Raw genomic sequence first — 24648 nt, 5'->3', positions numbered from 1 at the left:
AGGAGAGATTGAATACAGCTGAGGCATAGCAGCCCTAGAAATAAATAAACCCGAGCTAATGAATCAACCATAACCAAGCATCTAATAGAGATAATGTAAAATACATATACTAGGATAAAAAAATAAATAAATAAACAAACAAAAAATGTACCAACTCACAGTTATATACTTTGGCAAAAAACTAAGCTCTTATCCTAATGCATACTCTCATGGTCTAGGGTAAAGTTTAAATGCAATGAGGAATCATGAATAATAAACCAGAAATTTCTAAAGCAGAGTGATCAGAGTCACATTGAGCCATTGGTATTTAAAGCTATGAAGTTATCTACCAAATTTGTGCAAATTCTGTCTAGATAAACATCATCTCACATAGATGGGGGAGTGCAGTTAAAATTCATGAATGGCCAAAAATTATCAAGGAAGCATTTCTGAAGACCTTCCTATTTATTATCAAATTTTAATAACTTACTAATTAGTGTCATCTCTTAAAATTATTTGCATCAAATACATATATATTACTCAACATGTATCGAGATTTTCACAAAATAATAATAAAAAAAAAAATTCATCGCAAATCTTTTTCAGATCTAGCAAGCAATGAATAAAAGTAATAAAAATCTGTTTTTTGTGAAAAAATTTACCAATTGAGCTGAAGTAGTCACTATTTAAAATGACTAACGCAGATTTAAACAGCGCCTCCATAGCCAGGTGGGCAGGAGCGGCAGTATGTAGCACACGCTTCTTGATTAGACCGGGGTTCAAGCCTGTGACCACCAAATATGGAGGATGCAGAAAGGTCAAGGAATGACCACCGCATATCCCCGAAGCAATATGGCCTTAGTTGCTAATGCTCCTAAAAAAAAAAAAAAAACCAAACCAGATTTTAACTACAGTTTATTCTATAAAAATTCTAATAGTATTAATATAATAGTACTAAAAAATTTGTGAAAATTTGTGGTAATTATTGTTTCACTAATCAAAAAAAATGCTGATTCTTTCCCCCTCCCCCATTTTTTTTATTTTCCAGATTATATATTAGACAGAATAAATTAACAGATCAAGTAAGAAAGCATTTGAATTCTGAAAATTGTAATACAGGAAATTGTGTACAGGTAATTTTTCTTTTATGAAAATTCTAAATGGCAAGTCATCTGACAATTTCTGTTTGTTATTCTATTTTAGATTATTTTTTCAGTTATATAAAATTATCATTAATAAGTATGGTATTCCCGTATTGTATGAAAAATGTTTGTAATGATGAAATACATTTTTTTATGTTTCAGATAAAAAGCTATAAGAAAGCATTGCAAGAACTTGCTAGTGTCATTGAGAACACATCTAAAATACTTATATCTTCGACAGCAAGTTTTGCAATCTATAGTCTTATACCCAAGGTACGTTTATAACACATTTTCTGTCTGAATATTACCAGAATATTAACCTTTCATCACTATTATTATCTGAATATTAACCTTCCATCACTCATGGCCTCAATTTAACAGAGACACTCATGTGGCATCTGTGGAATACCCCTTTTTTGTTTTAACAAATTAATTTTTAGCTATTTTTATAAAAATTTAAAATAGTGATCTATTAATTCTGATTTGCTAAACCCAATTAAGAAATTTTGGATGAAAATAAAATGAGAGAAACCAAGAAACCAATAATAATAATAATAATAATAAAAATAATAAAGAAGTTTTTATCATATTTTTTATAATTTTCAAGGTCACTGATCCCACCCAGACTGACTCTCAGATGCTTGCACAATGTCTGGTAGTTGCAACATGAACATCTGTGTTTCTCTCAGCTGTTTGTGTTTAGCTTACAAAATCAAAACTCTATTGCAAGATTATTAGACACCTGTTGTTGGTATCTCACAGACACCACATAACAGTATATTGAAATAAAAACAGAAAATACTGTATAACCAGTTAGAGAATATTGGTGGGCAAAGGTACATGAAAGGATTTGATTTCATATACAATTTTTTTATAAAAATGTAGTCTGTCAGACACCATACTGGTAATGGAAGATTGATATTGCCAATGCAGTTTTCAGTTGTCAATTATAGATTGGCCACTGAAGGACTTAGATATTGCAAAATTCATGAAAATTGATTATCATGACCATTTTGAAATAGCATAATGAAAAGTTTGTTCAGTTAAACTAGTTAACAAACTTATGCTTTTTTTGTATGTGGAAAAATATTCAATGCATATACCAATTTCTAGCAGTCTTTTCAAACTGCAGCTCCACTCTCTCTCTCTCTCTCTTTCTCTCTCTCTCTCTCTCTCTCTCTCTCTCTCTCTCTCTCTCTCTCTCTCTACATCCAATATGTGTTCTTTCCATTTTATTTTAAATTTATGTCTTCAAGCCTATTTCATCCAGCTACCCCTGTGACTAAACCAATCAGGATAATCCATGTTCAGACATATAAAAAGAATTTTCATAGTTGGTGAAAATGTAAATAATGCTTCAAATGGTTATCATTTATATAACTAATGCTCTTTTAATATTGAGTATGATTGTGCCAACTTTTATGAACTGCAGTTAGTTCTACAGAATAACTTAAGTAATTTTCTGAAGAATAAAATACTATCAAAACAATCTCAGTCCTATAATAGTAACTGGGATTTTGTTTAAAAAATTTTTTTGCTCCAGCACTAATGTACCAGATAATATTATTTGAGCCTTATTACAGTGCTACTTATATTATTAAAAAAACAAAAAAAGTAAATAATTTTCTTTACAAAATTATTTGGTAAAAATCAAATAGTATTTAATCTCTTTTTTTTGTATGACATTTAATTTTTTCTCTGGGTATACAAGCAGCATACCACATCTGTTAAATGATGTTTCTCCATTATAGAAAACTTCAAAGCAGTTATAGTTCTTTTCCTTATTGACAGCATCCAAATTATTTTGGAATGAAAACCAAGAAAAAGTAAAAGATTGATCTTTAAAGGCATCTGGTATTCTGTACTTTTTAAGTCATCCGGTAATTTTACCGTCAATACATCATAATTCTGTATTTTTCTGTTTCCAAAAAAATTCTTTTACATCTACTTTTGAATGATTTCCAAGCACTTAATTCGACATCTATCAACTTGTTAAAAGTTGACAAATATACAATGTTTCCAATTTGAGTCCAGCAAAATCCATCCTTTCAGCATGGGTCTTCTTGAAATAGCTGAAACTGTCTCCTTTTGTATTCAAAACTTTGACAAAATTCATCTTAGGCCAAATTTAAGATTATAGTGAATAGGAATGCTCTGGTTAACTAATAGAAACTGCTTCACTCCCCCTCCCCATACACCAAAAAATTAATTCTTGCATGAACAGCACAAAAATCTGAAAACTTGTGACCTTGGAACCCTGCAATTTTTGATTTTTCGACAATAAATCTAAACTAATATAATATAAGTGGCTAGATCTCACCCACCCCAGGTGCCTTTCTTATGTTTAACTTCAACAATTCCTCTTCCACCTTGCTCTCAGTTATTACAAAATCCTTTAGCTCCCCGTTAGAGTTTGATAAACTTCTGGCCTCCACCTCCCTACAGAATTCCTCATGTGTGAATGTAGATGCAAAATACTTATTCAGTTTGTCAGCTACTTGAGCAAGATCATCAACAGCTGAACCATCGATATCAAGTGGACGAATATGATTCATCCCCCTTTCTTCTGGGGTTTACATAAGTAAAGAAGTCTTTGCATCCTTTGCCAAAGATTTCTCATAATCTGCCTTCGCTTGCCTAACCCTCCTTTGTTACTTGATTACAGACAAGCTTATATCTATGGCTTCTGTGTCACCTGATAATTTATATGCATCTCACGGCATTTTTCTTCTCTGCCACGAGTCTCATTAGTTCATCTGACTTCCATTTAGGCCTAAACCTTGAACAACATTTCTTAGTTGGTATGAAAAGATTAGTAGCTTCCAAGATTAAATTCCTTGAATGCTTCCCATTTAGAATATGCCACTACTTGTTCCCATATTTCCCATATTCGCTACTTGTTCTTGTTCCCATATTTCTACTGACAACACATACCCTGCACATAGGAATAAAAGTTAGTCCTGTGGAGAAATTGGCAAAAGTAGGCAGCTGCTGCCAACAGAGCAAGCTGTTTACTTTTCCTTGGATTTTTTCTACTTTAAGTTTATATAGAGCATCACAGCATTAAATTCAGTATGAAAATATAGAGTAATGAAATTTCAGTTATTCACAAAAATATATTTTTATTTACTCAAAGTACCAATAAAAAATACAGTGTAAGTTTATTAATGCCCTTGATGTAAATCATTAAAAAAATTGAAGAGCTGAATGGGCTGTTGAGCTGCCTAGAGAGCACAGCATTTATTTATTCAGAAATGAAAACTTTATTACCCCTTTGTCATACTATATTGACTTTAGAAATAAATTTGTCTTGCTTCTCCACTCTTCACTCAATGTACAAATGAGTACATTTTATATTCGGTACTCAGAAAATTTTTTATTGTGAGTTTATAAATCATAGTACAGTAAGTTCTCATATAACACGTGTTTACACTACACGAATTCGATCATACACAATTTATAAATAGGGGAACAATATTGTACATAACACGAACCGAATTTGCTTATGCACGATTCGCCTTTGTGTTTACAAGAAATGGCAATCGAACGCAGAGTCACCCCCAACTGAATGAAACACGATAGGAATGAAGAGAAGATTCTGAAAATGTATTTGTTTTTTATATCAGTGAAGGGGAAACACATTTCACCATAATAACGTAAAAACCCACACAATTCCAGCTATCAGTATTATCGCAAATGCAATTAGATCTAGTTTACTACCAGAGATTCCACTAGCAGAAACGCAACTGGAAATTGTTTTTATTGTTTTATGGTAGCAACCCCCAGAAATGTGCTATAGTAAAATGTGAGCTAGTGTGGTGTTAATAGTGTGTCTCTGCCTTTATGGTGTTGTTTATTCAGTTGCTACATGCGCACAGCTTTGTTTATGTGTATCAAGCGTGCCTCCTCATTTTGTAATTGTACTTTATTCCCTAAAAATGAGTAAAATACTTAAAAGGTGCAAAAAAGGAAGCGTCCTGGTGAAGACACTACAGATTCAGATAGAAAAAGAAAAGCAATATAGATAGACAGAGGCGGACTGGGTCAAAAATTCTTACCCAGGAAAATTTGTACCGGCCTCATACTAGCGTTTATGGCCAAAATCACACCGGCCTCTATCGTCTTCTGGCCTCCGGCCCACCGGAGTTTCCCTGGTAAGGCTTATGGCCAGTCCGCCTCTGTTGATAGAGAAAAAATGTGATATTCTGAAACACTTTGAGCGAAATGAAAGACCATGTGATATTGCACATGCTACAGGCCTAAATGAGGCAACGCCAAGAATTAGGCGTTGCCTCATTTAGGCCTGTAGCATGTGCAATCATAATAAGTATTTTATTACGATTATTTATTGTGTTTGGTAATGTTTTGGTTACGAATGTGTGTTCAATCTTGGGTGGTCGGCACCTAACCCTATTTTTCCCATAGGGCCTGTTATTTATATTGCACAATTTTGCATTGCACGAGGGTTTCTAGGAACGCAACTATCGTGCTATACGAGGACTGACTGTATCTACATTTTTTTCTCTTTTTTTTTTTTTTTTTCTTAAACCCCAAATAAAAAGGTATTAAAATCTTTAATGCCTATCAGTGTGCATTGGTTAAAGGTGAAGAAAGTGCTTCTTGTCATTAGACTCGAATTTCTGTAGAGGGAAAAACATGTGAAGGAAAGTTGTTCCAAAGAACAGAAGTAGAAGGGCTAAATGAAGAAGAGAAGTTCAAGAATTTCAAGTGGTGGGAAATGTGCTGTTACTAGACATTTGCAAACAAATAAGAATAGGGGCAATGTGCGCCATGTATAAAGAAATGCAAAAATAGATGTGAAATTTCATAGTGATGATGATGAGATTGCCATATGTGCCAACTCCTGATTTGCATTATTGTATAAAATAATCTCCTCTAATTTGCGTCAGGCACGTTATTCAAAAATGTTTCCTGATGGTGAAATAGCAAAAAAATTTGGTTGTGGAAGATAGCAGGCATTGTTAGTGAAATTGCACAGGTAGGTAAAGAAGAGGTAGTGATAGTTTTGAAAAATGTACATTTTCAACTGCTACAGATGGCAGTAATAAAAAGGATTCCAAGTTATATTCCATGTGGTGACCTTTAATAATAAAAAAAGGGAACAAATCAAAAGCAGCTAAGAGCAAGCTGAATTGAAAAGTGACTCTACAAAGTCAAACATTCAGCAACTTCTGAATAACCTAAAAATGGAGGGAATACTTTTAAAAATTTGTCTTGAATTCCTTTTGATAAACTCCTGTTTATGTTAGGCCTCTGAACTGGAGTAGCAAAGGTAGAAGCACAGTGGTAATAGGCTGACCTTGTTATCTCATTAATTTACTTGTGTGCTGGAAAAGGTACTGCATGCCTTCCTGTGAAAATAGATGAATATTTGGTGGATATACACTACTATTTAGAAACAAGTGCTAAAAAGGAGAGATTTAAATGGTTTCATTTGATATATGCCACTGAAGTAAAAAGGATTTTGAAATGTGTGTACACATTTGCTGTCTTTGGTTAAATGTTTAAGTAGGCTGGTATAAATAGCAACCTATGACAAGTCTGATGCTATCGAGGCAGTGTTAGGTGAGTCAGAAAACTGCTAGCTTGGGGGAATACACGGACTAATAGATTAACAGTAGCCGCTGTCAGAGGTGAAAGTGATTCTTGCACTGCTTCTATTAGAATAAGCAGCAGCCTGGAAAACAAGGTGCAGGGGGTTCCAGAGACTGCTGGGCAGAGCCGTGCCAAGGGGAGGCGAACAAGGCTCTTGCCTCAGATTAAAAGCTGACAGGGGCGGCAAAAGAAAGATTAAATAATTGCTAACATTGCCATGATTAACAGTAGGGTGCAATTTTTCATTCTTGCCTCAGGTACTAAAATGGCTTGGCATGGCCCTGCTGCTGGGAGTCATTGCAGAACAATACATGGGATGTGTTAGGGTAGCTAAGAATAGGAACAGGTGCATGTATACTTGTGTGTACTCCAGTGCTAAGAGTTTAGTAGATAAATTTGATGAATTTGAGGTGTTTGTCAAAACATCAAAGGCAGATTTGTTGGGATATCAGAGAGTTGGTGTCACACAGATATAAGGAATGCAGAACTGGAATTTGGGGAGTACAATGTGTACAGGAAGGATAGACAGGGGAGGAAGGGGAGGAGGGGTTATGCTATTAGATAAGAAACACATAAAATCCAAGTAATTACAGCCAGTCAACATCGCTGGACAGTGCAGTGTCAAGTCAGTTTGGTGTGACATAAGCGATGGGAAAGCAAAATTGAGAATAGGAGTGTGTTATAGGCCTAATGACTCTGATGAGTATAATAAACAATTGTACAGAGAAATAGGGTGGGCCAGTACATCAGAATGTCTTATAATGAGGGATTTTAATTTCCCAGATATTGACTGGAATTTGTGGGTTGGTCACTCACACACTAGCAAGGCTTTTGTGGATTTATTGGATGATTGTTTTCTAGAGCAGCTAGATGGAGTAATACTCTTGATCTGATTATCAGTAGTGATTCTTCATACATTAAGAATCTGCAGATAAAGGAACCACTAGGTGGCAGTGATCACAGAGTGTTGAATTGGGATTTACTCAAAGAAGTAACTACCATCAGGGATAAAGAGAAGGGTTTTTGCTTTCGTAAAGGTGACTATGGTGGTCCTTGACACTATTTAAATTCTTTACGGTGGGGCCAAGATGATGTTACCAACAGCAAATTCTAAATGGAAAGCATTCAAGAAATTAATCTTGGATGCTATTAGGCTTCTGATACCAACTAAGAAATATTGTTCAAGGTTTAGGCCTAAATGGATGTCAGCTGAACTAATGAGACATGTGGCAGAGAAGAAAATTGCATGGGATACATATAAATTAATAGGTGACATGGAAGCCTATGATAGATGTAAGCTGGTCTGTAACCAAGTAACAAAGGAGGTTAGGAAGGCAGATTATGAGAAATCTTTGGCAAAGGATTCAAAGAAAAACAGCAAAGAGTTCTTTACTTATATAAACTGTGGAAGGAAGGGGATGAATCAGATTGGTCCCCTTGATATTGATGATTCGGCTGTTGAGGATCCTGCTCAGGTAGCTGTAAAACTGAATGACTATTTGCATCTACATTCACACATGAGGAGTTATTCAGGGAGGGGAATACCAGAGGCAATTTAAACTCTGGCAGTGAGCTAGATAATTTTGTAATAACTGAAAGCAAAGTGGAGGAGAAATTGTTGAAGATAAACATAAGAAAGGCACCTGGGGGTGGATGGAATCTATCCAGTTATATTGAAGGAGGCAGCAAAGGAAGTAAGCAAACCATTAGCCATAAATATGAGAGCATCCTTGGGCTCAGGGGAGGTACCCATGGACTGGAGCTGTACAATTGTAACCCCAATTCACAAAGGAGGATCAAAGGCCGACACAAGTAATTACAGACCTGTTAGTTTAACTTCTGTTCCAGGGAAATTAATGGAGGCACTGGTTAAAGAAGCACTGCAGGATCATCTAGACATGTCTTCAGTTCTAGCTCGGACACAGCATGGTTTTGTTAAGGGGAAGTTGTCTGACCAATTTGATTGGACCCTATGATGTGGTCACAAAGGAACTGGATGCAAAGAATAGTTTTGATATCATATATTTGGATCTTAGAAAGGCTTTTGATACTGTTGCACAAATTGGAGCAGTGTGGCATTGGAGGCAAATTGCTGCTCTAGATAAAGGGATGGTTGAGTGGGAGAAGACAGAGAGTGGTAATCAATGGACACTGCTCTTCGTGGACTAATGTTGTTAGTGGAGTCCCCCAGGATTCAGTGTTGGGTCCATTGTTGTTTTCTGTATTTATTAATGATAGTGATGATGGTATATCAGACTTAATGTCCAAGTTTTCAGACGATACAAAGGTTGGCAGGGTTGTTAATGACTAATGAGAGTATGCTGCTGCAACAGGATCTAGAAAAGTTGAGCAGATGGGCTGAGATGTGGCAACCGAAGTTTAACATTGACAAATGTAAAGTACTGCATATGGGAAGCAGTAATCACAGAGTAACATATCACTGTGTGATACTACACTGACAGTCAGTGGTAGAGAATGAAAAGGACCTGGGGTAATTGTGCAGGCAGATATGAAGTTTTCTGTGCAGTGCAGACGATCTGCAAGAGTAGCTCATGGTGTCTTGTCAATGATATACAGAAATTTTTCTAGCAGGGATAAGGAGGTGATTATCCCCTTGCAGTGGTGAGCTATAGTGGGCTCGCGAGAGCCCATTGTTATTTTTTTTTGAAAATTTGTGAGCCCATTGTTGAGACGATCATTTATTTTACAAATGAAATCCTGAATACAATTATTGATTATCTAGAGCTGAAACTACAGTGGGGCGAGCAGGGCTCCATTCCCAGCATTTTAATGGCGCAATCGATTGGTTATGTATTTTAAAATTGCTTCATTTTTGATTTAATTACAGTTGGACCTCTGCGAACTTCTTTATTGTGAATTTTTTTGATTCCCCCTTGGTAATTACATTTAAAATAGTTTCCGGTGAACGAAACGTTACATGAAAAAAATTTCCATGTAACGAACGGGTTAGGAGAGACAACTTTGTACGTATTGTTCTTACCTCTGGCCTTTAGGCAATTTAGGTAATTAGAAAGTGCAAGTTAAGGGTGAAAGGGATTACCATTTCACAGTGTTAGTGGTGTTCATAAAAGCTATGCAATTGCACACCGAGAAGTCACGCTAGTCAATATGCTTTCCATAGCCAGTCAGAGGATTAAGAAGATTCTCGACACGGATTATAGCCTCTGGTCAACCTGTGTTGTGGTTCCCCTTTACTCCTACAAGAAGTCATATGTTTTTTGGAGAAGTGAGTGCTGCTTGCCTTCCAGTAAATGTCTCCTGTCTATGTTTACATGGTCAGAGTAGCAGAATATTCATGTGATTCCGACATTTTCCACTGTATTCAAAGAACTAGTGAGAGTAGCAACGTGGGGGGGGGGGATTGAGGCAACTAAGATATTATATAAACTTTACGAAGAGGAAATGTTGGAAGATTTTTAAACTTCATCAAGGGTTTCACTGCAGAAAATGTTCTAAAATATAATGGCATACAGGCAATAATTAAAAAAAAAACTGTATCACCAATCTCCAAAAAACCAGCGTGAATTAAAGATGATTGCTAAAGAACTTGATGCAGAAACTATAAAGATCGGTCGTGTGTTCAGGCCACGATGGGCAGCTTGTAGCTTACAGACGGCAATTGAGGATTGGAGGAATTATCCCACTGTGTGCAAACATTTTGAATCAGAAAGTTAATTAAATATTCTGGATTATTAAACTGACTTTTCAATCTGGAATTTCTTAACAGTTTAGCACTAATGATCGACATCCTGCAGGAGCTTTCTTACCTTAACTAGAAGCTTTACAAAGTCACAGCATCACTATAGTAAAAGCAGATAAATTAATTATTCTAACTATCAATGCTATCGCTAATTTCAAAAATTCTGAAGGAAATTATGAAGCTAAAAATGAGAGCATGTTGAAGTTGAAAGAATTTGAAGGAATCAAAAGTAAGAACACATTTTAAAAATTACCTCGTGACACGTTATTAAGAATAAGTTATTAATGCAACAGAGTAATTGTAAATTAAAAAAAGAAAATAATGATACTGTTGACGATGAGGAATTGAAAGAAATTTTAAACATGTGCTACCTGGAATCATGGAATACGAAAGAACTTTCGTCTCCGTGGCAAGACGGTGAAAAACGAATAAGAAATTTAAGTTTTCTGATAAAATATGAAATAAAATTTAATGATTTTAGAGATTTTGTCGAAGACAGTTTATCTTTAAAATCGAGTGAAATTCCCTCTTCAATTATAAATGCCAGAAATATCTTTGAAACCACTGTGATTAGCAGTGCTTTCAGCATAATGAATAATATTGTAGTAGTAGTGGCATGTGATGCAAGAAAGCAAGCGTATGAGCTTATGCAGCATCAGCCAAAAAAAAAAAAAAAAAATTACAAAACAATCCCCTTTAAATATTTGTCCAGTTCTTCCTTAAATTTATTTACCCTATCAACTTCCCCAACGGCAGATGGAAGTTTGTTCCAGCAATTAACCACCCGCTGGCTAAAAGCAAATTTCCGTATATCTATTCTACATCTGTCCTTCCTCAATTTCAATTTATGCCCCCTTAGGTTCGTAAGAACAAGTCAGAAATCAGCGTGCTCAACCCATTCAAGGCCTTATACACCTCAATCAGATCACCTCACAGGTGCCTAGTCTCCAGCTGCTGCAGTTCACAGAACTTAAGTCTCTCCTGGTAAGAGGATCCCTTCATTCCCCTCACCAATTTTGTTGCCCTTCTCTGTACATGCTCAAGCAAATCTACATCCTTCCTAAAATGAGGCCTTCAGACCTGCACGCAGTACTCAAGGTGTGGCCTGACCATTGCCTTATACAGAGAGACAATCACCTCCTTTTCCCTGGCGCCTCCGTAGCCAGGTGGGAAGGAGCAGCAGTGCGTAGCACACGCTTCTTGATTAGACCGGGGTTCGAGCCCGTCACCACCAAATACGGAGGATGCGGAAAGGTCAGGGAATGACCACCGCATATCCCGGAGCAATATGGCCTTAGTTGCTAATGCTCCTAAAACACCAAATAACAACACAACAACCTTTTCCCTGCTAACAAAATTCCTGTATATCATTGACAACACCCCATGACCTGCCCTGGCAGCCTGTCTGCATTGCTCAGAAAACTTCATATCTGGCTGCACAATTACTCCCAGGTCTTTTATTCATTTTCTACCTCCTTAAGTGTAGTACCACACAGTTGGTACGTTTCTCTGGGGTTACTTCTACCCATATGCAGTACTTTGCATTTTTCAATGTTAAATTTCAGTTTCCACTTCTCAGCCCATCTGCCCAAATTTTCTAGATCCTGTTGCAGTAGCACACTGCCATTACTGTCATTAACAACCCTGCCAACCTTTGTATCATCTGCAAACTTCGATACTAAGCCTGATATACCTTCATCAATATCATTGATAAATATACAAAACAACAGTAGACTCAACACCGAACCCTGTGGGACTCCACTAATAACATTAATACACGAAGAGCAGCACCCATTGATTACCACCCTCTGTCTTCTCCCACTCAACCATCCTTTTATCCATTGTAGCAACTTCCCCTTAATACCATTCTGCTCCAATTTGTACAGTAGTCTTCCATGCTCAACAGTGTCAAAAGATTTCCTGAAATCCAAGTATATGATATCAAAATTATTTTTTGCATCCAGTTCCTTTGTAACCACATCATAATAACCAATCAGATTTGTCAGACAAGACTTTCCCTTAACAAACCCATGCTGAATTATTGCTGCAGTCTTGTCTAGATGATTCTGCAATGCATCTTTAACCAGTGACTCCATTATTTTACCCGGAACAGAAGTTAAACTAACTGGTCTGTAATTACTCGTGTCACCCTTCGATCCCTCTTTGTGAATTGGATACACATTTGCACATCTCCAGTCCGTGGGGACCACCCGTGAGTCCAAGAATGCTCTCATAATTATGGCTAAGGGTTTGCTTAGTTGCTTTGCCGCCTCCTTTAATGTAACTGGATAGATCCCATCCCCCCTAGGTGCCTTTCTTATGTTTAACTTCAAAAATTTCTCCTTCACTTTGTTCTCAGTTATTACAAAATCATTAAGCACCCTGTTACAATTTGATAACCTCGTGGTATTTTCAAACCTTAATAACTCCTCATGTGTGAATGTAGATGCAAAATACTCATTCAGTTTGTTTGCTCTCTGAGCAGGATCATTATTCATTCATTGTATAAATGAATGAATAATGTTGACCATACATCTAAATGAAAAACCATTGCTTCAATTTGATCCGGATCGTTACGCCAAATCATTCCTCTGTAATCATCACTCAGCTATTGAGCAAAGCAGAAGATCGACAACAAATATTAATAAAATAAATTGTATATGGCAATTTTTAGAATAAATTTTTCTTGAATATTTGTGTAATAATTTTTTTTATGTAATCTGTGATTTAACCCCGGGGGATCACATCAGGTGAGTATGGGCTTGGCACACCAAGGGTCCTGAGCTGGATATCATCCTTCTTCTCTTTCTTGGTGATTCCCTTCTACTTTTCTCTCTCTCTCTCTCTCTCTGGAATTTTTTTTTGCCTGGTGCAGCATAAGCCTCGGGCTTCCTTGCACCATATAGCTAATAATAATAATAATAATAATAATTATTATTATTATTATTATTATTATTATTGTGTACCTTTTCTAGAAGAGTTTGATTTTTATATAATATTTGTTTTTATATTGTAGAATGTTTTGTGATATGGGAAATATTTCGTGTTATTTTTTATTCGCAATATTAAAATTTTATCATGAAAAAAATATGTATCCATTTTATTTCCCTCGTTGTTAAAAAAAGAGAGAGAGACGAATAAAAAAGTGGCGCGTGTACTGAGCACGCATGGTAGATGGTTTTATGTGAATCCTTCGCGTTTCTTTTAGGTATTTTGATTTGGACATTGATTACGAAATAATAGAGCTATTGTATTGTAAATATTTTATTGAACATTCGCAAATTTTTATAATTTCTGGAAGACAAGAAGATACAATGGATTTATGATAAATAAAGTAACTGATGTGTACCTGTGATTGCAACGTATCTAATGTCTAGAAAATAGCATAAATTGAAGTACCAACTTTGTAGTTGAAACGACATACGCAGCTGTTCGGGGCATCTAACAATGGAATGTTACGAAAATGCGAGATGAAAAAATAAATTGTTGACAAATATTTGTATTGTTGCAGTCATACTTACTTCAGGAAGTATGATTGTGACGTTATACTATTAAAAAAATCTAAACAGTTAGAACTCAAGATACTATCGTATCTAGGTATCATTGTAAAGAGGGGAGGGTGGCATGATGACCAGGCTGACCCGAGATATCATACCGGTCACGAAAAATGCATCACACGTTTTAATCCCACTACTAGTGAATGCTTGGCGCAGACTATTAAGTGTGAATGTGGGAAGTGCTTCTGGCGGAAGCCTGCCGCGGATGATGTCACGGAATTGACATCATCCGTGGCAGGAATCCCCAAGGATGTTTCACATCAAAAAGTCGGCAAAATGCGAGCCCATTGTTAAAATATTCACAGCTCACCACTGTCCCCTTGTATAAGGCAATGGTTAGGCCCCACCTTGAGTACTGTATACAGGTCTGGAGGCCTCATTTTAGGAAGGATGTAGAGCTGCTGGAATGAGTACAGAGAAGGGCAGCAAGATTAGTGAATGGAACAAAGGGTTGCTCTTACAAAGAAAGACTTAAGTTTTGCAAATTACAGTGTCTGGAGACTAGGCACCTGTGAGGTGATCTGATTGATGTGTATAAAGCCTTGAATGGTTTGAGCATGCTCAATGCTGATGGGATTCTTCCTCTTGCTCAGTATAATCACCTGAGAGGGCATAAATTCAAATCAAGGAAAGATAGTTGTAGGATAGACGTGCAGAAGTTTGCATTTAGCCAGCGGGTGGTTGATTGCTGGAATGATCTTCCATCTGTCGTAAAAGTTCATAGCTTAAATAGATTCAAGGCAGAACTAGACAAACATTTGGATTGAGTGGGTGGATGAAATGAGGTTTTTTTTTTTTTTTTTTTTTTTTTGGCTGATGCTATATAAGCTTGCTTTCTTGCATCATGTGCCTTACTAATGCTAAAGTCTATTTAAAGAAGTTAGAAGTGGTGATTAAAGCTACATGAGCACTTTTAAGAGTTACCAAGTTGAAAAGAACAACACGATTGCTAGTGGGTGGTACTTGCTCATCCAAATCCGGTTCATGATCCAAAAGAAGTTTTGAAAGGTAAATTAATGAACTCCTCAAAAAAAAAAACTTTTGAATCACAAACTTCTGGTGAAAGCAATCAAAATGGACCAAGCAAGCTGATAACTTCCAACAAAGTCTATTGATGTTCTTCTATTCTAATAAAGCAGTTTTCTTGTTTCTTTTAAATGTTATACCTCTTCTTGAAAATCTGAATGTAGCTATTCAGTCCAGCATACCTCACAAAGGTTTATATATACAGGCACCTCCATAGCCAGGTGGGAAGGAGCAGCAGTGCGTACCACACGCTTCTTGATTAGACCGGGGTTTGAGCCCATCACCACCAAATACGGAGGATGCGGAAAGGTCAGGGAATGACCACCGCATATCCCGGAGCAATATGGCCTTAGTTGCTAATGCTCCTAAAAAAAAAAAAAAAAAAAAAGGTTTATTGAGGTCATTATTCCTGGATATGTTGAAAAATATGATGTGTAAATTTATTTTACCAACAGTTTTTATATCTTTCACTTCCATTTTGGAAGTAGATTACAAAACTAGACAGAATCAGAAGGCTGCAGACTTAGTCATAGACATTTCTACTTCCAAATTGCAGGGTCTAAATTAATAAATAGAGAGAAAATTCTATTCTTTTTGTTCAGTGAGGTAGTACTTTATACTGCTGCTTGTGATTGCATTGTGCACAAGTTCCTACTGAAAAATTATGTTCTTATAAATGATGAGGTAGCATAAATTTCATCAATTGGCAGTGCATCATTTTCAGATTTGAAATTTTTTGTTTACAAATTTCCAGTTCTTCTTGGTATCACTGAGGATAAAGAAATCATTGAAGAAATTGAAGTTTTATAGCATCAGTTCTGTCACTTTCAGTGTGAGAACCTGCCAGAAACTATTATGAAAGAAGAAAGAATTGGTGTCTAGTAGTCCTTGTTTTGGGAATGGACAAGTGCACAAGGAAGCTTAAAATATAAAAAATTACCCTAAGCCATTAAGTATTTTCATAGTTTTTCATAGCAGTGCTTGATGTGAGAGAATATTCAGCTGGTGGAGAAAAATAAACTAAATTCAGATCTTCTCTTTCTGGTGACACTTGAAATACTCATAACAACCAAGTTTAGATAGCAAGGCCATTGTTATAAACAGAACTTTGATTCAGTATTTCTGAAGAGGTGAAGTTTGCAACGGTATCTTTCTTGAAGCAATCATAACTGTCTGATTATGATTGCTTCAAGAAAGAAATTGTCTAACAGGCAATCCAAACGGAAATCAACAGACAGAAAAATCCTAGATAAGATAATGTTTGAAAGAACACCATACTAATAAATAATTCTATAACTGTATTTTAATAGAAAATGTCATATTGTCAGTGATATTTAATTTTTAATGTAGTTCAGACTTTCAGCAAAAGCAGGAAGTTTTTTTAAAATCTCCTGCCTTCATCCAGCTTTTCTATTTTCAGCTTTCTCCTGTTTTGACCTAAAAGTCTCCTGCTTACAGCATTTAATCTCCAGCTTTTTGAAAATCAAAAGTGACATTTTTTGCATGGCATGTGGATATATACACTAATGATAAACATCACATATTTTAAAACAGTAAGGTTTTTAAATGTAAATAGTTAAAATTATATCTAATGAACCATATTGTATAAGAAGAGGATGAATAAAGGAGGATCCTGTTGTTGCCTCAAACTTCCTCCTAATGACACTGATCTTTTTTTCTATCTGATGTAGGTAGTATTCTTATTTTAAGAGGAGCAGAAACTTTCAGCACTTCTGTATTCACTTGCAGCATATTTGAATAGGCAGTAATATGAAGGGGTGACCCATTTATTTTCAATGAGCTGGTAAACCCTGAGATGCAATCTACCAAGAGTAAAATTAATTAAAAGTATATAAACTGAATTTAAAACATTTCATACTTAATTTTGTTTTTTAATTTTTTTCAATAGCAAAAAATAATTGTTGATAAGTATTCTCCAGTACATTTGAAGAAAGCTATTAAAAACCCAACAGAAATTCAAGGAATGAAGAAGGCAAATGTAAGTCACATACACTTTTGTTAAACTAGTTACCACCGAAATAAATGCTTATTCTCCAGTTTAGTATAATTGTATTTGGTAAAAGGTACCTAAAATTATCATTAAACTCTTAAACAATTACTCCTAATATTTCATATATAGTCTCATATATATGTACAAACAGGATTATCCATTTATTATGTGACCCATTTAATTTCCAGTGCACATTAGTCAACAATGTGCACTATTGTACAGATGCCCTGCACATTATGTAATAGTTTTAACCAGAGGTGTATTGCTAAAAAAAGTAGTACCTGATCCCTCGTTCTCCAGAAGACTATATGATAATGCCACATCGACTGTACAGTAACTGAATCAGGCTTCAGACTCATGGTTCATAGAACAACCAGTTCTAGCGTTCAGCTCATGGCGAATAAAAATGCAGCGTTCGCAGGCATCACAGTATATCTCATTCTTTGGATCTCTTTATCTAACACATTGTACTTTAGTAAGAAATGTTCAAGTTTCATTGCAAAATTTATATTTTTGTTTTTAAATAAATTTTTAAAGAAATCTATTAATTTTCAAGATTACTATTAATATATATTTTTAGTAGCAATGGGTAAAATAGATATTTCTCCCCCCCCCCTTTGATTATGCCATTGTTTCATAATATTAAGTGTATAAATTTAATGATTTTCTATTATGACATTTAGAAAAAAGTACAGGAACATCATTCCGGTGCCGCGTTCCGGCCCGAATACACCACTGGTTTTAACAATTTGACCTAAGTCATCGTAGCACATAGAGTGAAGCACAGTGATTTTGAGAGAGAGAGAGAAAGAGAATGTTATTATAAAGCTTTGCATATGGATTTTATTTATAAATAATATTAAACTTATAATATAGTACTAACTCGTAATATTTACCAGGCACGCATTCCCAAATGTCTTTTGATAAAGTCAAATTTTCAAAATATTTATTACCAAATTAAAAACATGGAGTACGATCAAAAATAAGGTTATAATTTAACATTCAGCGGTTGTTTATTTAATCAGTAAATTCCATTCCTAGTGACATGCTTTTTTTATTTATAGCTCTCAATTAATATCAATGTTTTGAAATTTTTCTGTCAAAATTTTGGATCAAGGAAGTTGGGTTGTGCGGAGGGGCAGCTTCTGTATTTTATCACTTATAACCAAAGTAATGAAACACACAAAATTTTCTTACTCACTATGCTACTTGTTTAACTGTTACTGTTATGCTTATGATATTCTGATTTGCAATGTCAGTTATTTATTTGCTGAGATACATCAATTATTCAGTTATTTAATTTCATATTTAAAATTAATTGTTAATTTTTGATTAATATCATAAACTCAATTCCTGATTAACACTTTTAGAATGATACACAATCTATCTTTAGCTGAAAAACTTGAAGCCAATATCATGAACAAACATATATTCCAGAATGTTTTTGATAACATATAATAGTAGAGGTCTCTAGTACAACCCAAAGCTCGTACTTGTAATATGGTAAACTTTCTTTGATCAGCTGGTAGTTAGCGCTAGCTTCTAATGTATTATCCTGGCCACCAGGTTGTCTGTGAGTATAACCTCCCTGGACGATCACCCTGCATCCTGCGGTGATGTGCTGGATTGTTTCCTGGGGTCAGATGGCATTGTCGACATGTGGCATCAGATATTCCGGGATCCTTAGCGATGTATTTCCTGTTGTTCCTAGTGTTGATTACCTGGTCTTGGATGGCAAACATGAATCTTCGGTATCGGGGGAACCTTCCATTCCTGAGCCAAGCGTTGGAAGCCATGTTATCTATGTAGTCTTGATGGAGGTCATTGTAGTGTCTGCCATGGAGTGCCTTCTTTGCCCATCTTTCTGTCTTTGTTTCTTCTGTCTGTGTCGTTGTGGTCTCCTTGTTGAAGTTGAGTGTTGTGTGCTATTTGTCTGTCTTTCTTATGTTTTTCTGGAAGTAATCTCACAGGTTCTTAATCGCCGCCTTCTCTTGTTCAATGAGGTCAGTCAATCCCCTCCTTCCTCCTTCTTTACAGGCTATGGTCAGTCTCTCAATGGCCGACTTTGGGTGGTAGTGTCTCTTGGTCATCATTATCCTGGTCGATCTCATAATTTTCTCCAGCTCAGTGTTGGTCCAATATGTGATCCCAAAGGAGTGCATTAGTACTGGGACTGCATAAATATTAATACTTGTGACCATGTTTCCACCATTCGGCTTTGAATTTAGCATGGTCTCTGATCATATTTCTCAGTCAGGTGAACCTTAATCTCCTTGTTCTAACTGTTGGGCCTGCATTGTCTCCAGATATTTGTATGTCTCTCCCTCTGTCATGGTTTCAATCTCTTCACTGGTCTTCATCTGGTAGTTTCGTCCAAATGGATGTCCTCGATGCAATCCACGGGTCTTGCAGTTGTTTAGGCCAAATTGAATCTCGATGTCAGTGCTGAACTCTTCAGTGATCGGGAGTAACTGTTGGAGTTGATTCTCAGTATAGAGTTTAATGTCACCCGTGTACATCAGGTAAGAGAGAGAGAGAGAGAGAGAGGGTATACAGGTCATTCCTCCCTTCTTTCAGAGTATACCCGTACTTGCTATTATTTAGCATAGTGGACAGTGGGTTGAGTGCTAGACAGAACCACAGTGAGCGCAGGGCATCTTCCTGGAAGATTCCTCTTTTGATGGGTATCAGTCTGGTCGTGATGTTCTCGACCTTGATGGAGGTTCTCTATTTTTCCATGGTTGCTTCTAGGAAGTATGTAAGAGTCAGATTGACTTTGTAAATCTTCAGTGTCTCTATCAGCCAGCTGTGGAGCACAAAGTTGAAGGCCTTGCAGTAGTTTATGTAGGCTGTGTACAGGTTGTAGTGCTTGTAGGCTTGCTCCATAACTGCAGCATCAGTGGCTGGTTAATTGCTCCTTGCAACCTCTGCTCATCTGCCTACATCCCTTCTGGTCCTCAGCCGTGATGTTTTGGCTCTCCATATGGTTCGATATCTTCTTAGTTATGCAGCTGGTCAGTATCTTCCACATTATTGGGTGACAGGTGATTGTAATGTACTTTGCTGGGTTTGTGGTGTCTTTGTCCTTAGCTTTCAGGTAGATGATTCCTTGAATTAGAGACTCTGAGATTGTGTCAGGGTGCCTTATTATCTGGGTGAACTGCTCTGCTGTATGCCTGTGTGTGTGTGTGTGTGCAGTTGAATATCTTGTACCAGTAGTTGAAGATGTTATCTATTCCTGGGGTTCACCAGTTGTGGGACTTCCTGATTGACTGTTGTATTTCTTCCTCCTGAATTTCCCATTCTGTTATCCCTCTTACATTCTTGGTTTGCTTCCTTTCTAGATCTATCCAGGGGGCACAGCCATTGTGGCTAACTTTACTACTCCACAGGCTTCCCCAGAACTTCTCGAGTACCTTCTGGTTGGGAGGGGGGTCTGTTGCCATCCTTCTCATCTTTTCCAGTTTTTCTGTAGTGGACTCTCTGGTTTCAGATGTCCTGTTGTCTGTTTTCCTCTGGGCATTCTCCCTATAATAGTGAAGTCTCTTGCTGAGTGCCAGGAGTTTCTGCTTGTGGGTGTCAAGTAATTCTTTGATCCTCTTATTATATGAGGGGTGATCATTTAATTCCCAGACTGGTGGCCGACCGGGCTAGCCAGGTGGGTAAAGTGCCTGCCTGGCAACCCAAAGGTTGCGGGTTTGAATCCCGCCTCGGGCTTGGATCAAAGTACTGCAAAAACCTTGGGAGGTGCATTATGGCCACAGAAGCCGATGCGCCAACAACTACCAAAAAAAAAAAAAAAAAAAAAAAAAAAAACAGACTGGTGCAAGATTTTATATTTACTGCACGAAATTATTTCCGTAACTGCTGGCAGAGGTGCTCTCCCTGGTCGCTACTAAGCAGACTCTCTGTGTATATGCCAGTACTTGTCAAGCTAGTGTTACGTGAAGGCAGTTTTTTTAGCCGCATGTCCCTGACAATTGTTGTGAAGCAAGTATCATGTTGTACATACAGATTGAATAGTGATATGTGATTCATTATTGTGTCAGACAAGACATTGGAAACGGTTAAAGAGATGAAGGAAACATGGTATTGAATGTCTTGGTAGGATGGCCATATTTAAATGGCACAAGTGATTTGGTGAAGGCCGTGAGTCTGTTACAGATGACCCAAAACCTGGTCAGCCTTCCTTCTCAAGAACTCCTAAGCAAATTGCAAAAGCCCAGGAAATCTTGGATGAAAACAGGCAAATTACACTTCGTGAAATAGCTGTTTGAATGTCTATTTCATACAGTAGTGCTCCCAATATTGTGAAAGACCACCTGAAAATGTCATGAATCAGTTCTTACATTATTCCACAAAATTTGATTCTAGAACAAAAACAACAAAGAGTAGACTTGTGCAAAGAAATGCTTGATTGTTTTCAAATACAGGGTCAAAACTTCTTAAATCAAATAGTGACTTGTGATGAAACTTGGAAATCATCTCGAAAAATTTCGAGCCCCTCTTGTTAGGCTAACAAACAAATGGTTCTGGTGTTTCTGAGGTTCTCAGAAACACCAGAGGTTCTCAGAGCCAAACTTCGCTGTGCCATTCACAAGAAACATCAAGAACTTTCCAGTGTGAAATGGTTTCTCCATCAAAACAATGCCAGGCTCCATATGGTTAATTTTGTGCATCCAGTGATCACTGCCATAGGTGCCAAGGTTTGGCCACATCCCCCTTATTCACTGGACTTAACCCCATGTGATTTCTTCCTGTTTCCAGAATGCTTGCCTTTCTCTGAAAGGAAAGCATTTTGCGTCTGACAATGATGCTTGCAGAGCCACAACCGAAGCACTTCACAGTCTTTCAAAAAAATGGCTTGCAAGAAGCATTCAATGCATGGGTACAATGGTGGCAAAAGTGTGTAAAGTTCAAGGGAGAGTATTTCAAGAAGGAGAAATCCACAGAAGATTCAGATGACAATTAAGATAAGACCTGCACCAGTCTGCAAATTAATCGATCACCCCTCATAAGTCTTGTGTTTGCTGTGGATGTTTTTCTTGAAGATGGCCTTCACTTTTCTGAGCAGCTTCTTACTTCTGTACCCTCTTGGTATTGGGTCAGTTAGCCTATCTTCACTCTTATCTCTTCTATCTTCTGCTGTAACCTTTCCCAGGCTGGTGGTTGCTTGTCTTTGCAATTTGTGTTATGTTGTTCCATGGTTTTCCTTCCGTTCGTCCTATTGGCTGCTACAGCAGTAAAGTAAATGGCTGTGTGGATGGTTCTAGTGTTATTTTGTTGTTGTTGAGATAATCCAGTATTATATGCATATTGAGATGGTCTGTGACTTGCCAAAGGGTTCTGTTGAGTCTCTGCTTTGGTATGGTGTCAGTCTTTGTGGGTCTTTCCATTCCCTCGAATTCTGCTAGTGCTTTCTTTCACTCTTCTGCTATTCTGGATGTCACGATCTTGTCTGTTTGCACTTCAGCTGCTCTGGGTTGTAGTTCTTGTTCTTGCTATTCCTTCTCCAGTTCTGGTTATGGCCATATTCATTGTTTATATTTGGTCGCTCACATCCTGCTTGATTTTCTCCAAGATTGTAGGAGCTATCAGGTTCTCTTTGATGATGATCCATCTTTGCTCTGCTATTCGGTGACCTGAACAGGAATTGTTCCAACCACTTTGTGTGTATTTTTGTCCTGTACATTGTCATGTCTGTCTCTAGTTTCATTACTTCGTAGTATTCTTGCATGATTAATGTATTTATTTTGATGCTCCACTTCATGCATTGGCTTCTTCTTCCCTCCTGGGTGGTCAATAGCACAGTTGCGCAGGAAGAATTTCCAGTAGGTTGGCTTGCCCTTCAGTTGTGGTAGCCATATGGGAGACAGCACCACTCGCTCCACTATTATCTATGGGAGACTGTCTCCAACTTTTCAAACCGACCTCTCTGCCTAAGACGTGAACACAAGTGGCTTTATCCCGCATCACACCCGATGCAGTATATTCAATATTTCTACTTCTCATCTTCATCCAGCTATGGAGGTGGACCTATTTTAGCTTTGGCATCCAGTGCCAAAGCTAAAATAGGTCCACTGTAGGCCGTAGCTATGGGAACGACACCAGATAGTGCCACTCTCTGCCTCAGCCGTCACTTCAGCCTTGGGGGAGATAGGTCCAATGAAGCGACTTTCAAGATTATTTTCCATTTTTTATTTATTATTATTATTAGTAGCAGTAGCAGTAGTAATAGTAGTAGTACTGATAAACGATGCAAAGCAGCAAACTTATACAGCATCAACAAAAAAATAAATAAAAATAAAAACACTACCACCTCATTTGTCTAACCCCTTCACTAATTCCTTAAATTTATTCAAATTGTTGGAACAAACACCAGATAGTAGTTTGTTCCAACAATCAATTACTCTTTGCCTTGAAGCAAATATTTGCCTATCTATCCTGCAGTCATCCTTTTTCAATTTAAGTATATGTCCCCTTATGTGTATTGTCTGAGAAAGAGTTAGAATACCATCATCATTAAGTTTACTCTCAATCCATTTAAAGCCTTAAACACTTCAATGAGGTTTCCTTGAAAGTGTCCAGTTTCCAAGCACTGCAATTTGTAGAACGAGAGTCTTTTGTGATAAGAGTACCCCTTTGTGTTCTTGCCTAATCTGTTTGCTCTTCCCTGCACCCATTCCAAGAGATCCACATCTGTCTTAACCAGACCTATATGCAGTACTCAAGATGTCGCCTAACCTTAGGCCACATCTTGCATTACCTGATGTCCCTGCCAGTAAAATTACATGAGCTGTTCTAGCAGCCTGTCTGTACTGCTTAGAGAACTTCATATTGGACTGTACATACAAGATGTCTTGTAAGTCTGTTTCATTCCCCACCACTTTAAGTGTGGTACCACTTAATTGGTATGTCATTCTGGGATTACTGCTGCCCATATGCAGTACTTGCATTTACCAATTTTAAGCCTTAATTGCCACTTTCAGGTGATTTTCCTAATTTTTCTAGGTCTTGCTGCAGTAGTATTCCTTGATTTTTGTCATTTAACCACCTTGCCAATCTGTGTATCAACTACAAACTTAGACAGTAAGCTCAGCAGTTTCCATAAGGTGAACAGTATACTTGATTGACACCACAAAATGTACTACTTCAGGAGCTGCAGTAAATTCTTCCAAATATTTGCAAATTCTTGGTCTTTGAATGCCAGATTTATGAGGTTTTACTAAAATAAGAAGTAGCCTATCAACCCATTATGAACAACCACACTTATTTTCATTGGGCAGTTTCATCAAATTCACTATCACCTGGTCTGAAAATGGCTGCTTTATTTATATATATAGTCTGATGGTAATTGTTCTTCATAATGTTATTATTACAGTAGCATTCTTATTATTTCCAAACAGGAGATCTGTATCAATTATCTCAGAATCAGGATACTCACATATGAAGGCTCTGCACTAAGAACAACTCAAGTTGCAAATAAATGTACTTATCTGCTTGTTAAGTACAATAGTCTTAATGCTCAAAGTAGAATAAATTTTGTTTCCAAGAGATACCTTAGTATTACCAAATAGCATTAGCTATTTTATGATT

General features: G+C 36.9%; 1 protein-coding gene across 3 annotated transcripts in view; it reads left to right on the top strand.

The window, feature by feature from the left end:
* LOC150081448 (xaa-Pro aminopeptidase 1-like) overlaps positions 1 to 24648 on the top strand; it is a 231893-nt gene that overhangs the window by 147541 nt on the left and 59704 nt on the right. For all 3 annotated transcript variants that reach the window (XM_090379308.1, XM_090379305.1, XM_090379309.1), the window contains exons 9-11: positions 1028 to 1112; positions 1284 to 1394; positions 16951 to 17040. In XM_090379308.1, the coding sequence (XP_090235434.1) occupies positions 1028 to 1112; positions 1284 to 1394; positions 16951 to 17040 (286 nt within the window). The remainder of the gene's footprint in view (positions 1 to 1027; positions 1113 to 1283; positions 1395 to 16950; positions 17041 to 24648) is intronic.

Source organism: Mastigoproctus giganteus, chromosome 8 (genome assembly GCF_048544385.1).
Source record: "Mastigoproctus giganteus isolate SK-2022 chromosome 8, ASM4854438v1, whole genome shotgun sequence".
Lineage (NCBI taxonomy): Eukaryota > Metazoa > Arthropoda > Arachnida > Uropygi > Thelyphonidae > Mastigoproctus > Mastigoproctus giganteus.
The sequence above is the reverse complement of the archived record's forward strand: the minus strand, read 5'-3'. Positions and strand labels throughout refer to the sequence as shown.